The sequence below is a fragment of the Carassius auratus genome, linkage group LG36F (assembly GCF_003368295.1).
Source record: "Carassius auratus strain Wakin linkage group LG36F, ASM336829v1, whole genome shotgun sequence".
In the NCBI taxonomy this organism is placed as follows: domain Eukaryota; kingdom Metazoa; phylum Chordata; class Actinopteri; order Cypriniformes; family Cyprinidae; genus Carassius; species Carassius auratus.
Window position 1 is genome coordinate 990,252 of NC_039295.1, and position 13,550 is coordinate 1,003,801.

A 13,550-nucleotide genomic window follows, 5' to 3' on the forward strand; every position below is an offset into this window, starting at 1 on the left:
TGTAAGGTCTGTTAAGTATGATAGTTAAGGTCTGTGATGTATGATTGTGTGTGCGGCGATACAGCTGATCACATTAAAATCAAAGTCACTGCATGGCTTTGTGAGATTATTAAAACACAAAAGGAATTTTTTGTCTTCTCATTTTTATGTCTTATTGTCTTATAATGAAACTCACGGCAGTCTTTCTCATCCTCTCCTTCCCCACAGTTGTCTTGACCGTTACAGCGGAATATTCCAGGAATACAGCGGCTGGGATTGGTGCATTTAAACTGACTCGGCAAACACACGTGAATATCTGCAAATCACACATACAAACACATTAGTGCAGTAACAGAGGTGACATGGTTATTGCTCTATTGGAGACAGCTGAAGGAAAGTCATAAAAGAAAAAAAAGAAAGAAAGAAACATATTAAAACAATTATTCTCAAGTGGTAACGTTACCGCAATCTTACCACTTATAAAACAGTGTACTTAGGCACAAAGTAAAGCTCTTAAAAACAGCAGCAATAGCAATATTCTAAAGAACAACACTATAATGTTAAATAAATACTCTACTTGTACTATTAACAATATTCTGAATAATCCAATAGCACAGTATTAATACTGTTTGAGCATATCCTGTAAATATTTTTCTGGATATTTTACAATCATGCAGTTAGATCTTAGAACTGGCAGAAATATAAAGTATTTTAGTTTAAGTTCAGGTACCCTCATAAAATATTACTCCAATAAAACTATATTCTATACTCATTTTACATAAGTACTTGATTTTTAATGTAAGGTAAAATTTAGGAAGTAAAATGTATTGTTGTTAATGTTTATTAAGTTGGCTTGAGAAAGCCAACTTACTGAAATCCTATTTAAACATATTATTATTATTTTTCTTATTCTTCTGACCCCAAATTTTGCAACTCTAACTCCTAGAGCTTTAACTCTACAAACTCCAAACTCGGGTCAGAATTTCAGACTGTTTTGACTTGGTGTGCTATATCTTTTCAGACTGATTTGACTTTCAGTTTTCTTAAAAAATAATATTAAAAATCATAAAAGCCCCATAGACTTACATTGCAGAGAGCTCAAATTGAGCCAAGACTACGGTGGCCCATCAGTGCACAAGCCAAAAATTCAAATCTTGATAAACTCAATTAAACTACCATTTTATGTCTATCTATCTATCTATCTATCTATCTATCTATCTATCTATCTATCTATCTATCTATCTATCTATCTATCTATCTATCTATCTATCTATCTATCTATCTATCCTAGCAACATGCTAATGTTAGAAACATGCTAGTCGAATGCTAATCATGCTAGAAAACATAACGACATGCTAGTCGCATGGTAGTCATGCTAGAAACATGCTAGCAACATGCTCGTCACATGTTAGTCATGCAGGAAACATGCTAGCAACATGCTAATCATGCTAGAAACATCCTAGTCACATGATAACCATGCTAAAAACATGTTAGCAACATGCTAATCATGCTAGAATCATGCTATTCACATGCTAATCATGCTAGAAACATGCTAGCAACATGCTAGTCATGCTAACAACATGCTAGTAACTTGCTAATCATGTTAGAAACATGTTAGAAACATGGTAGCGACATGCTAATCATGCTAACAACATGCTATTCACATGCTAATCATGTTGGAAACATGCTAGTAACATGTTAGTTGCATGTTAGTCATGCTAGAAACATGGTAGTGACATGCTAGTCATGTTAACAACATGCTAGTAACTTGCTAATCATGCTAGAAACATGCTAGCAACATGGTAGCAGCATGCTATGCTAGCGACATGCTAGCAAAATGTTAATAATGCTAGCAACATGCTAATCATGCTAGAAACATGCTAGCGACATGCTTATCATGCTAGAAACATGTTAGCAACATGCTAATCATGTTAGCAACATGTTAGTCACATACATTCTTTCGGCCGAACTAATCTATCATTCTTTCTTTTGAACTAATTTATATCATTCTTTATTACTAATCTATCTGTCATTCTTTCTAACTAATATGTCTTTCTTTGAACTAATCTATCAATCTAACTTTAAACTTACTAACTTCTTTAAACTTCTTCAAACTTTCTGGTCAAGCTTTCTCAAGCCAACTTAAAGTTTGTCTCAACAAACTTTTTTTCTAGTTTAATTTGCAGTTTTACTTATTTAAGATAAGTGGATGGAGAGATTAAATTGATATTGATCTGCAAATAAGCAAGAGTTTTATTTTATTACCAAAACATTTAAAAACATTGTCACATAGGACAAAATGTGTTAATATTTTAGGAAGAATGATTTGCAAATATAATGGTTATATATCTCATTACATCATTACATGAACTGCTATAGCAGTGCATGGACATTTACTAAATAATTAGAACAGCCACAATTAGATCATAAATGATTCAAGTGGAGGAAAAAGTGTGATATTATGTTTTGGATTATAGTGAAGTAAAGGTTTTCCAAAATAAAAATATATCTGAAAAAATGTACTTAAGTACAGTAAAGTTACAGTAAAAATCAATTTGACATTTTGCACAGATGTCTGGTGAAACATACCACAGTTGGCCTCATCAGAGTTATCCTGACAGTCGTTGTCTCCATCACAGATGTACGCTGGGTTTGTACAGATCCCAGTACCACACTGGAACTGACCCGGTCTGCATTTAAACTCAGCTGTTGAAAGAAATATGAATAAATGTGTGTTTATTACACATCTGCTAGTTATGCTAAAGGGAGAAATCGTGTCTCCTACAATCCACAACACTCACGGCATTCTGCAGGCTCGTCGGATCGGTCACCACAGTCGTCCTCGGTGTCACACTTCCACCAGAACGGGATACACTTGTCGTTCTTGCAGACAAACTGATGAGAGATATGGAGGGAGATATTTGAAATGAGAAATGGTACGTGTCATTGGGAAGTTTAAGGTCATGATCTGGGTCTCACCTGGCTGGCGGTGCAGTTGGACATGCACTGCTTCCCATCAGCGGCCAGGTAGAAGTTAGTGGGACAGGCACATTTATAACCTCCACCCGGAGAGAGCAGACACAAGTTACTGCAGCCGCCATTGTCTGTCTGGCACGGGTGATTCGTGACTACATCGGGAGACAAGAGAGTGCTACATTAAAACTATAACTCTTACAATTCAAGACGGATAACATCAAGGCAGAAACAAGATGGTCTAAGCTGTGAAGTGTGTCTTTGACAGATGTGTCCTGACCCTCTGGCTGTCTGTAGGGGTGGTAGATGTGGACGTCCATGGGTCTGTGTAAGGTGCTGATCAGCATGGTCTTGTTGGTGCCCAGTGTTTTATGAGCTCTGTTGATAGACTTGGTCTCCCAGTCGGTCCAATAGATGTACTCCTCAAAAAGAGTCATGGCGAATATGTGCGGGATGTCCTGAGTCAAAACTGCAGCACAGACACAGGGATTATTTACTACACAAACATCACACAGCGACCTTGTTTAATCAAACATAAATTATTCTCCTCAGATGCACATTAAGAGTTCACTGAAGCACTCTGTAGTAGTTTTATAATTATTACTTTAATCCAGACTTTAAAAGACTTTATATTATTACATAATATATAATTTGTAGTCATGATTAATCTTATCCAAAATAGGTTTTTTTACATAATATATGTATATGTACTGTGTATATTTATTACGTATACTGTATATAAATACACACATATGCATGTATATATTTAATAAGAATATGTTATGTTTATATATTAAGTATATTAATATATAATATAAATTGTAATTGTATAATATAAACAAACATCTTTATACCGATTAATCATTTGAGAGCACTAATTATTTTATATACTACTGTTTAAAAGTTTGGGGTAAGTGAGAATAAATAGTCTTATTTAGCAATGATGCATTATAAATGTCTAACTGTAAATGTAGCTGATTTTAATCATTTATATTTCAAACTCATTTTGGTCTTTTGAACTTTTATTCTACAAAAAATATATCTGTTTTCCACATTGATGATCAGAAATGTTTCTTGAGCAGTAAATCATCATATTATTCTGTTTTCTGAAGATCATGTGACACTGAAGACTGGAGGAATGATGATGAAAATACAGCTGCGCATCACAGAAATAAATTACATAAAAAAATATATAAAAATGGAAAACAGGTCAATTATAATAATAATAATTCAAAATATTATTATTGATGTTGTATTTTTATCTAATAAGTATATAGAGTATATACTTTTATTTTATGATTTTATGTTATCCAGTCATGAAAAGCTTGCTTTGCTTATTTTTCAACCAGTCATATGGAAGCGATGCTAAAACTGGTAAATTGCTAAAGTGTAAGTTATTTTATACTATCCTCTTAACTACAGTTTATAGTCAGTCCTGCTGACTACAAAAAAATAAAATAAATAAATAAATAAATAAAATCAAGGTCACACTTTATTTTAGGGTCCCATTCACACTATTAACTAACCATTAACTATAACTTTTGCCTCAATTAAATCCTTATTTGCTGCTTATTAATAGTTTATAAGGTAGTTGTTAAGTTTAGGGTATTGGGTAGGATTATGGATGTCATGCATTACATGTACTTTATAAGCACTAATAAACAGCCAATATGTTAATAATAGACATGCTAATAAGCAACTAGTTATCAGTGTGAATTGGACCCTATACTAAAGTGTTACCTAAATCAATTCCAGCTCTGATGACCCTTGACCCCTTCACAGATTAGCTTATATTTGAGTGTTGGTCTTCACCTGTATGTCTGTTGGATCCATCTAAGCTGGCAAACTCGATGTAGTCCTCTCTGGCGTCTGCCCAGTAGATGCGATCGTTGATGAAGTCCAGAGTGAGGCCGTTGGGCCAGGTTATCTTGTCCTGTACGATCACACTTCTGTTGGTGCCGTCCATCCCTATGCGTCCAATGTGAGGATTATCACCCCAGTCAGACCAGTACAGGTACCTGACAAAGACAGACACTTATTAGTCCTTATTTGATCCTTATTAGCAAAAAAGCAAGCAATTAAGGCATTTTCAGTGTTTACCCATTGCGGACGTCCACAGCTACGGCTCTGGGTTCCCTTAGTCCCGTGTTGACTAGCACCGTCCTGTATGCTCCATTCAGCTTCGACACCTCAATAGTGTCCCGCCCCTTATCACACCAATACAGGTTCCCCCCAACCCAATCAACAGCCAGACCATCGGGGTTGCTGAGAGACGTGCGATGGAGAACCTGCAGTCAAACCAATGTCCAGCTTCAGAAAAGATTTAGATTTTAAATGAGAATGAGAGTCCGAACAGCTGAAAAAATCATCATAACAATCCACACGACTCCAGTCCATCAGTTAACGTCTTGGGAAGTAAAAAGCTGCGTGTTTGTAAGAAACAAAACAATTACTTGGCTTTTTAACGTTTTGGGCCAAAATACGACTCAATAATGCATAATAAAGAAGTCCATATCCTGTTGTATTTCACATCAAAAACCACACACATTTGTTTAAGACTTTTATACAGTGCATGATCTGTGCAGATTTCTCTCCCCATTCAGGCGAGATTACGTTTTCACTGGAGAAAGCAATATTAAGGATAGAGGACTTTCTTGCAAACACAGATTGTGTCTTCTCCAGATGTTAACTGATAGACTGGAGTGGTGTGGATCACTTGTGGATTTTGTTTTTATCAGCTGTTTGGACTCTCATACTGACGGCACCCATTCACCGCAGACAATCCATTGCTGAGACACTGATGCAATGCTACATTTCTCCAAATCTGTTCCCAAGCAGAAAGAAACTCATTTACAGTATCATGGATGGCCTGAAGGTGAGTAAATTTTTTAACAAAAGTTCATTTTGGGATGAACTATACCTTTAATATTCAAAACACAATCCAGCTGCATGCATATCACCTGAACGTCACTGCCGTTGATGTGCATGCGTCGAATCATACTGCCTTGAGTCGTCACATCCGTCCAATAGATCATCTGCTGCCTGTAGTCGAAGTCTAAAGCAACAGCATTGTTCAGACCCTGGGGATGAAGAGCATTCATCAGGAACCAGGAAAAACAACTGGAACAAAATGTTTGAAAAACCAATGTCAAATCATACCTGCTTTAAAAGTGTGTAGTTTGAGCCATCCAAGTTGAGCCTTCTCAGGTAATACCGGTTAGCAAAGATGAGGAATGGCTCCTCGTCTATATAATGAAGTGAGAGAAAAGTTAAGACCAGTGACAACAAAAAGAAACAGCATGACATGACACTTACTTAAAAAGTGAACTATTTGTAGCTGACCGAATGCTTCTTTTATAATGATTGATCTACATTGCAAATGGCAAATGCAGTGGTGAATTCCTTTGGAAAGTGTACTTTTCGTATTTCCACAAGCCAAGTATCTAGTTTAACCATCCTAGAATGCAACTGTCTGACAGTAATGGCACAATCTGACTCGTACCGGAGGTGGACTTGCAGACAGTGGGGTCAGAAGGGCTAAGCTGGAAGCCGTCCACACACACACAGCGGAAGCTGCCGTGTGTGTTGATGCAGTGCTGTGTGCAGGGATACGTGGTGGAGCACTCATCCACATCTACACACGTCTTCCCATCATCCTTCAGTCTAAAGCCAGGGTGGCATCTGCACTGGAGAGAGGAACACACAAGAAGGGTAAGCATCGGGTTGTTCCAGTTTGAGTGTTTACTGACCTGTTCATTAGTGTTGAATGCATTTATATGACAGAACCAACAGAAGTACAAAAGGATGCTTATTTGACTTCAGACAATCTTTTTTCTGATTTATTTATATTTAATGAACTTTTTGCTACTTTATAAATTTGTTTTATTTTAGACTTCATTGTTTTACCCTTGTCTTGTTACTAAACTTTGGTAACACTTCTCACTATTAGTTCATTAGCCTGACTATTATTAACATGTTGGCTGTCTATTAATACTTACAAACCACGTATTGTGCATTACCATAGTTTACATCCATCAAGGCAAAAATAAAATAAAAATGCTAAATTTATGTTGTATTAGGGATATTTAACTCTTTCCCTGCTATTGGTGGGATTTCCCATTTTCCATATTTTCAGTGTTGTACTATTACACGCTATTACACATCTTCTGAAAGAGCAATGAATCTCGGGATCAAAATATGGCAAAGAAGAAGCAGAAACAAAAGATTGCGCATGTAAGCAAATGCATATGTAAAACATAACAATCATGACACATTAAACAGCATATAAATCAAATCTGCCTGATGTTACCCAATGAAATTTCGACCCAGGAAGTGAGTTAGGACTGTGAAGTTTGGATATTTTGATCATCAATCTGAATCCAATCTGGACGTAGTCTTTCTCCGTTTTTTGTACAAAATGTTTTTTTTTTTTAATGAAACATGCTTTAATGTATGAAGCTACAAATTATTATTATTATTATTTATAGGCAGACTCTCTGTTTTGGGGGCCATGAAAGTTTTGTGAAAAATGATCAAAAATGCTAGTGTTGGCTCTTTTTTATTAATGCAGGTGGGGAAGAGAAATGTAATTTCTAATTAAGAGAAAAAATATTGGCAGTGCATTGGGCAGATTTACTAAATGATGAATTGTGAAAGGAAAGAACAATTAAATAGTATAAAACACAAAGTGAATCACTGACATGATCTAGAAATCTTTACCTTGAATCCGATCTTCAGGTCCTCACACAGCTGAGAGCAGCCGCTCAGTTTACTGTTCAGACATTCATTAATGAAGCAGTTCAGCTCATCCGTACCGTCGCCACAGTCATCGTTGCGATTGCACAGTAACGTCTCACTGATGCATTTACCGTTCCCACATGCATACGCCGTGTCATTACATTTCTTTTCTGCTTGAAAGACAAAGAAAGAGAACCGTTAAATGCTAGCATGGATCCGACCGGCCCTGCAGGTTTCTACTGTAACCAAAGCCTTTTCTAATATCCTCAGCTTGATTTAGCATCATTTATTAGTTGGTCTGCATTGCTCTGTGACTCAGCACTAGTTTAGCCCCATCCTAAATGCTCTCAGTTCTTTCAGTTCTCCTTCACACTTTGGTAGCATGAAGCCACATAGACTGCTGAACAGATGGTGAGCTTTGTCATTTGGAGCGGGGCCAGAGATATCCAGCCGGATTAGCATTTAGTTCTTACCAGGCCCATTGCAGTGAGGGTTTTTGGGAGCTTCGTCTGAGTGATCGTGACAGTCGAACTCTCCGTCACACTCCCAGGATTTCTGGATCAGACAGCGGCCGTTATCACAGCGGAACTCATTGGCCTTGCACGCAGGATACTCTGTAAAGACAAATACAGACTCATGAGCACAAATAATACTGTGAAGTTGAAATTAATAAAAACATGCACATGCTTGTGTCATTATGAGTGCCAAAATAATAAAATAGCTTCCCTGATGATTCATTTTCTCTTACACTGTGCTCTTTTGTGCTAATAAATGCATAAATAGCCATGGATTATGCCTTGATTCTTTCAGTATAGTTTGAACAATATTGTCCTTGAGGTGTGGTTACACTGCAAAATAACTTAACAGATATTTACAAAAGTCAGTGTTATTTTAATATCATTGATATACTATATATACTATCCTCTGCACAATTCTGACTTGTGCTGTAATCTGGAATCAAACCACGCCATGCTGGTTTCAGTCCCCTGACTGAGCCTGGTTTCCCCAAGGCTTTTTTCTCCATTTCTGTCACTGATAGAGTTTTGCTTCTTTGCTGGTCGCCTCTGGCTTGTTTTAGTTGGGGACAGTTACATTCTGGCAATACTGTCGACTTGATTGCACTGATACTATTTGAAGAGGACTGAGCTGGACGATAAATCACTGAATCAATGATGAACTGATTTTAACTGAAAATCAAGTGTTTACTGTCTTTCTCTTGGAATATCGACATATTATTTTCCTGTTTAATACTGTAAAGGCTCATTCACACCAAGCACGATAACTATAAAAATAATGATAAAGATATAGTTTTAAAAATCGTTGTCAATATTAAAGAATAGTGGAGTCCACACCACAACAATAACAATAAAGGCAAAGAGAAACGATATCGTTGGAACCACTTTCAGAACGATTTCTTTTTTCTGCTAAACGATAAATACATTGCCCAACCAATCAGAATCAATCCTGCTGTAAAGAGCTCGAGAATTTAAAGCAGCAGACGCGCGTCCGCTTAGAATACATAGATAATATCGTTCGCTGGTGTGGAAGTCAATATCGTTATATTTATAGTTATCTTTATAGTTATCGTTCTTGGTGTGAACGGGGCTTTAAACTTCATTGATAATCTTGATTATATAAAGCACTATATAAATAAAGGTGATTTGACAATTATAGTTTTGTTAATATTTTTAATTTCAAATATTTTCTGTTTCCATTTTAATTTTAGTTCATGTTTTTGCAATTTTTCTTAATGATTTTTTGTATTATTATTTGGAATATGTCTTTTTAGTATGGTAGTTATTAATTGTTCTTTATTATACTTATTTTAGTACTTTGACTTTTAAAAAAAAGAGAAATCGTTTAGTTACGTCGTTACTTTTAATGGTCTCCGTTTTAGTTTAGATAACCAGGAATATATATGACATCACAGTTTAGTCTTCTTTTTAATACATGATGAAATACAAATTCTTCATATGCACCTTTATTTCTGTTCTCCTGCATTCATTTCCATATGAATGTTTAGTGTGTACATACCTTCTAGAAGGCAGTATATACAATTTTGCAAATATGCAATATTTAAAAATGCTAACTAATTTATTCATGTGTATTTAGAGAGACAATTTTCTACAAATACTCTGAACAATTCTAATTCTTCTGTACTTACATTTGTGTTGTATGACTTCTGGGCCTTGATTGAATTCAAGTGAGAGTCAAGTATTGACATCTTACAAATCATTATCCATGATTCATCTCATTATTTGGTAATTATGAGATAATCATCTTGGTATGACATAATCAGGAACATACCGCACTCCAAAGACTCGTCGGAGCCGTCGCCGCAGTCATTGTCATGGTCACACACAAAGTGTTTGGGGATGCACTGTCTGTTCTGGCACATGAACTCTCCCGCTTTACACGTGTAATTGAACACTGAAACAACAATACACACGAACATGAGCGATTCCCTCAGTATTTGCACCAAAGGGAATAATGTACGTGTTTTACTCACCACAGCCAGCCTTCATGCTCTCGTCGGCTCCGTCTGGACAGTCTCTGTCCCCGTCACACACCCAGCGCTGCGGGACACACTTGTGTGAGTCGGGACAGTGGAACGCATCCGCACTGCATGTCTTATTCTCTGAATTAAGAACACAGACCATTCAGCAACATATAAAACAATTTCTAGAAAAATTCACTTTCATTAATGATGTTGATAAATGTCTGCAGTCTTATTCTCTGATTCATCAGTCACGCTACTGGTCACACTTTGAAATGTTCTTCTTCATGCTGTTTTTAAGGATCAGTACTCACTGCATCTGCTGTCCTCATCTGTTCCATCTCCACAGTCGTCTGCCCCGTCACACACCCAGCTGCTGGAAATACAGCGATGATTCCCACACTCAAACTGTGTCGCCGAGCAGAACTTATCTGAGTAGAATCATTAAGTGAGCCGTTAATACATTTTTCAAAAGATTCTTCACAGAAAGACATTCTGGAAAGACTGACCTCAGATTAACTTTTTTAATGCTGGGAACAAAATTTAAGTTATATTAACCTGGAAAAACCTAATTTGGAAAAAATTATAAATGTTTTAAATACTTTTGGTATTACGAAAATACACTGTATACACTATATATATGTGTGTGTGTGTGTGTGTGTATACACACACACACACACACAATTGCATAATAAATGAAAATAAAATAGAATACAAAAAGATTAGAAAGGTAGTTAGATTTTTTTAAAGAATAGAATTAAAATAGTGAGTGTTAAAGTTAGAGGGTCAAATAAAGATGGAAGAGATGTGTTTTAAGCCGATTCTTGAAGATGGCTAAGGACTGCTCAAATTGAGTTGTGGAGGTCATTCCACTAGGAAGGAACATTTAATTTAAGAGTCCGTAAAAGTGACTATGTGCTTCTTTAGGATGGCACAATCAAGTGACATTCACTTGCAGAACGAAAGCTTCTAGAGGGCATATAGGTCTGAAGTAACAAATTTAGGTAAATGGGTGCAGAGCCAGTGGTAGTTTTGTAGGCAAACATCAATGCCTTGAATTTTATTGGTAGCCAGTGGAATTGGTAGCCAGTGCAAATTGATAAACAGAGGTGTGACATGTTTTATTTTTGGCTCATTAAAAATAAATCTTGCTGCCGTGTTCTTGGTTAATTGTAAAGGTTTGATAGAACTGGCTGGAAGACCTGCTGAGAGGGCATTGCAATAGTCCAGCCTGGACAGAACAAGAGCTTGAACAAGGAGTTGTGCAGCACGTTCAGAAAGAAAGGGCTTGATCTTCTTGATGCTGAATAAAGCAAATCTGCAGGATCGGACAGTTTTAGTAATGGGGTTCTTTGAAAGTCAGCTGATCATCAATCATAACTCCAAGGCTTCTAGCTGTTTTTGAAGGAGTTATGGTTGATGTGCCTAACTTGATGGTGAAATTGTGTGATGAAACAAAGGGTTTGCTGGAATCACAAGCAGTTCTGTCTTGGCAAGGTTGAGTTGAAGGTGATGCTCCATCATCCAGGAAGAAAAGTCTGTTAGACAAGCTGAGATGCGAATAGCTACCGTCGGATCATCAGGATGGAATGAGTGGTAGAGTTGAGTGTCATCAGTGTAGCAGTGGTATGAAAAGCCATGTTTCTGAATGACAGAACCTAATGATGCCATGTAGACAGAGAAGAGAAGTGGTCCAAGAACTGAGCCCTGAGGCACCCCAGTAGTTAGATGTTGTGATTTGGAAACCTCACCTCTCCATCATACTTTTAAGGACCTATCTGATAGGTAAGACTCAAACCACTGGAGTGCGGTTCCTGAGATGCCCTTTGTCAGAAGGGTTGATAGGAGGATTTGGTGGTTAACCGTGTCAAAAGCAGCGGACAGATCAAGCAGGATAAGTATTGAAGATTTGGATTCCGCTCTTGCCAATCTTAGAGCTTCAACAATTGACAGCAAGGCAGTCTCAGTTGAATGTCCACTTCTGAAGCCAGATTGGTTGCTGTCAAGGAGGTTTTTTTTGTGAGAAATGTAGAGACTTGATTGAACACAGCTAGTTCAAGTGTTTTTGCAATGAAAGGGAGAAGGGGAACTGGTCTGTAGTTCTCTAAAAGAGATGGGTTGAAGTAGTGGAGTTTTACGGGGCTGTCTAAATGATGATGGAAAACACACACACACACACAAACACACACACATATATATATATTGTACAGCTGTCGAGAGGGAAGGTGACTGAGAATGTGACAACTATTAATAAAGAATAGTTTGGTAACACTCACTATAAGTTCTCACTATAAACTTGTTGATTATTATCATGCATATTACTAGCATAATTGAGGTTTATTAGTAATTATAAAGCAGATATTGATGCCTAATTCTTAATTATTTAAAGAAAGCTTGTCGAGGCACTTACTAAAAACTGAGTAAAATAAAACAATGCATACATAGTAGTTAAGTTAGTTAAGTATAGTTCCGTTTTCTTGGTTTCTGTATTTTGATTATTATTTTTACTATTATTATTATTATTATTATTATTATTAAACTTCAAACATTTGGATTCTGCTTTTCCTTGTGTCTGGATCTATGTTCCTACTGTCTGTGTCTTTATTCACACAATCCATTACACTTTAAAATGTACTACTTGATGCAGTTTTTAATGAATACAATTACACTTTTATTCACTTCATCCTGTTGTCCATTTATATCTAAAGAATGTTTTGAATCCTATAAAAAGTATTTTTTATCCTAGTTAGTTTTTTAGGTTGTAGGTTAGGATAAGTCATTTTATCCAGCTTTATATAAAAACTATCAAATCAACAGTATGTCCCCATTTTAAATACTAAATTGAAGGAGTAATAAACTTTAATATGTTTATTAATAATGTCTAAATAATAAAAATGGCAAAAATAATGGATAGTATAGTGCTAGGGGACGGTGTAACCACAGCAGAAGCCAATGGAAAGTTCTCATGATGACAGAAATACAAACTCACCGCAGTGTGCCTCATCATCTCCATTCTCACAGTCGTTCTCCTTGTCGCAGGTCCAGCTCATAGGGATACAACGACCATTGGGACAAGCAAAGAAGTTCGATGGACATTTTCTCTTTTTCTTATCTGATGAGTGAAAAGAAACAAGAGATAAATGTTTAGAGGTTTTGAAGGCTACTGTACATATATCTAATTACATTTTTGTTTCATTACTTTAAAAGTAAAAGACAGACAAAAGGACCAGGAAAGACATCAGTTCTCTTTCAGGTCGGTCACTCTCAACGTCATGCCGGATGACCAAGGAATTGGGAAATCATTTCGAGTGTAAACTAAACAAGCCACTGCACTTTGGCATGTGATTATTGCATCCAGTTGCCG

The 13,550-nt window shown here is 36.5% G+C and overlaps 1 protein-coding gene across 6 annotated transcripts in view; it reads right to left on the minus strand.

Moving 5' to 3' along the window:
- The window catches only part of lrp1aa (low density lipoprotein receptor-related protein 1Aa), a 160,757-nt gene that overhangs the window by 38,956 nt on the left and 108,251 nt on the right, over positions 1-13,550 (minus strand). For 4 of the 6 annotated variants that reach the window (XM_026240764.1, XM_026240768.1, XM_026240766.1 and 1 more), the window contains 16 exons: positions 13,176-13,298; positions 10,501-10,617; positions 10,199-10,327; positions 9,997-10,119; positions 8,163-8,303; positions 7,672-7,862; positions 6,455-6,638; positions 6,112-6,197; positions 5,913-6,032; positions 5,053-5,240; positions 4,765-4,970; positions 3,233-3,421; positions 2,959-3,107; positions 2,781-2,874; positions 2,569-2,685; positions 176-295 (listed from right to left, as the gene is read on the minus strand). In XM_026240764.1, coding sequence (XP_026096549.1) covers positions 176-295; positions 2,569-2,685; positions 2,781-2,874; positions 2,959-3,107; positions 3,233-3,421; positions 4,765-4,970; positions 5,053-5,240; positions 5,913-6,032; positions 6,112-6,197; positions 6,455-6,638; positions 7,672-7,862; positions 8,163-8,303; positions 9,997-10,119; positions 10,199-10,327; positions 10,501-10,617; positions 13,176-13,298 — 2,277 coding nt within the window. The remainder of the gene's footprint in view (positions 1-175; positions 296-2,568; positions 2,686-2,780; positions 2,875-2,958; positions 3,108-3,232; positions 3,422-4,764; positions 4,971-5,052; positions 5,241-5,912; positions 6,033-6,111; positions 6,198-6,454; positions 6,639-7,671; positions 7,863-8,162; positions 8,304-9,996; positions 10,120-10,198; positions 10,328-10,500; positions 10,618-13,175; positions 13,299-13,550) is intronic. The other 2 variants (XM_026240770.1, XM_026240769.1) reach the window with 1 other exon arrangement.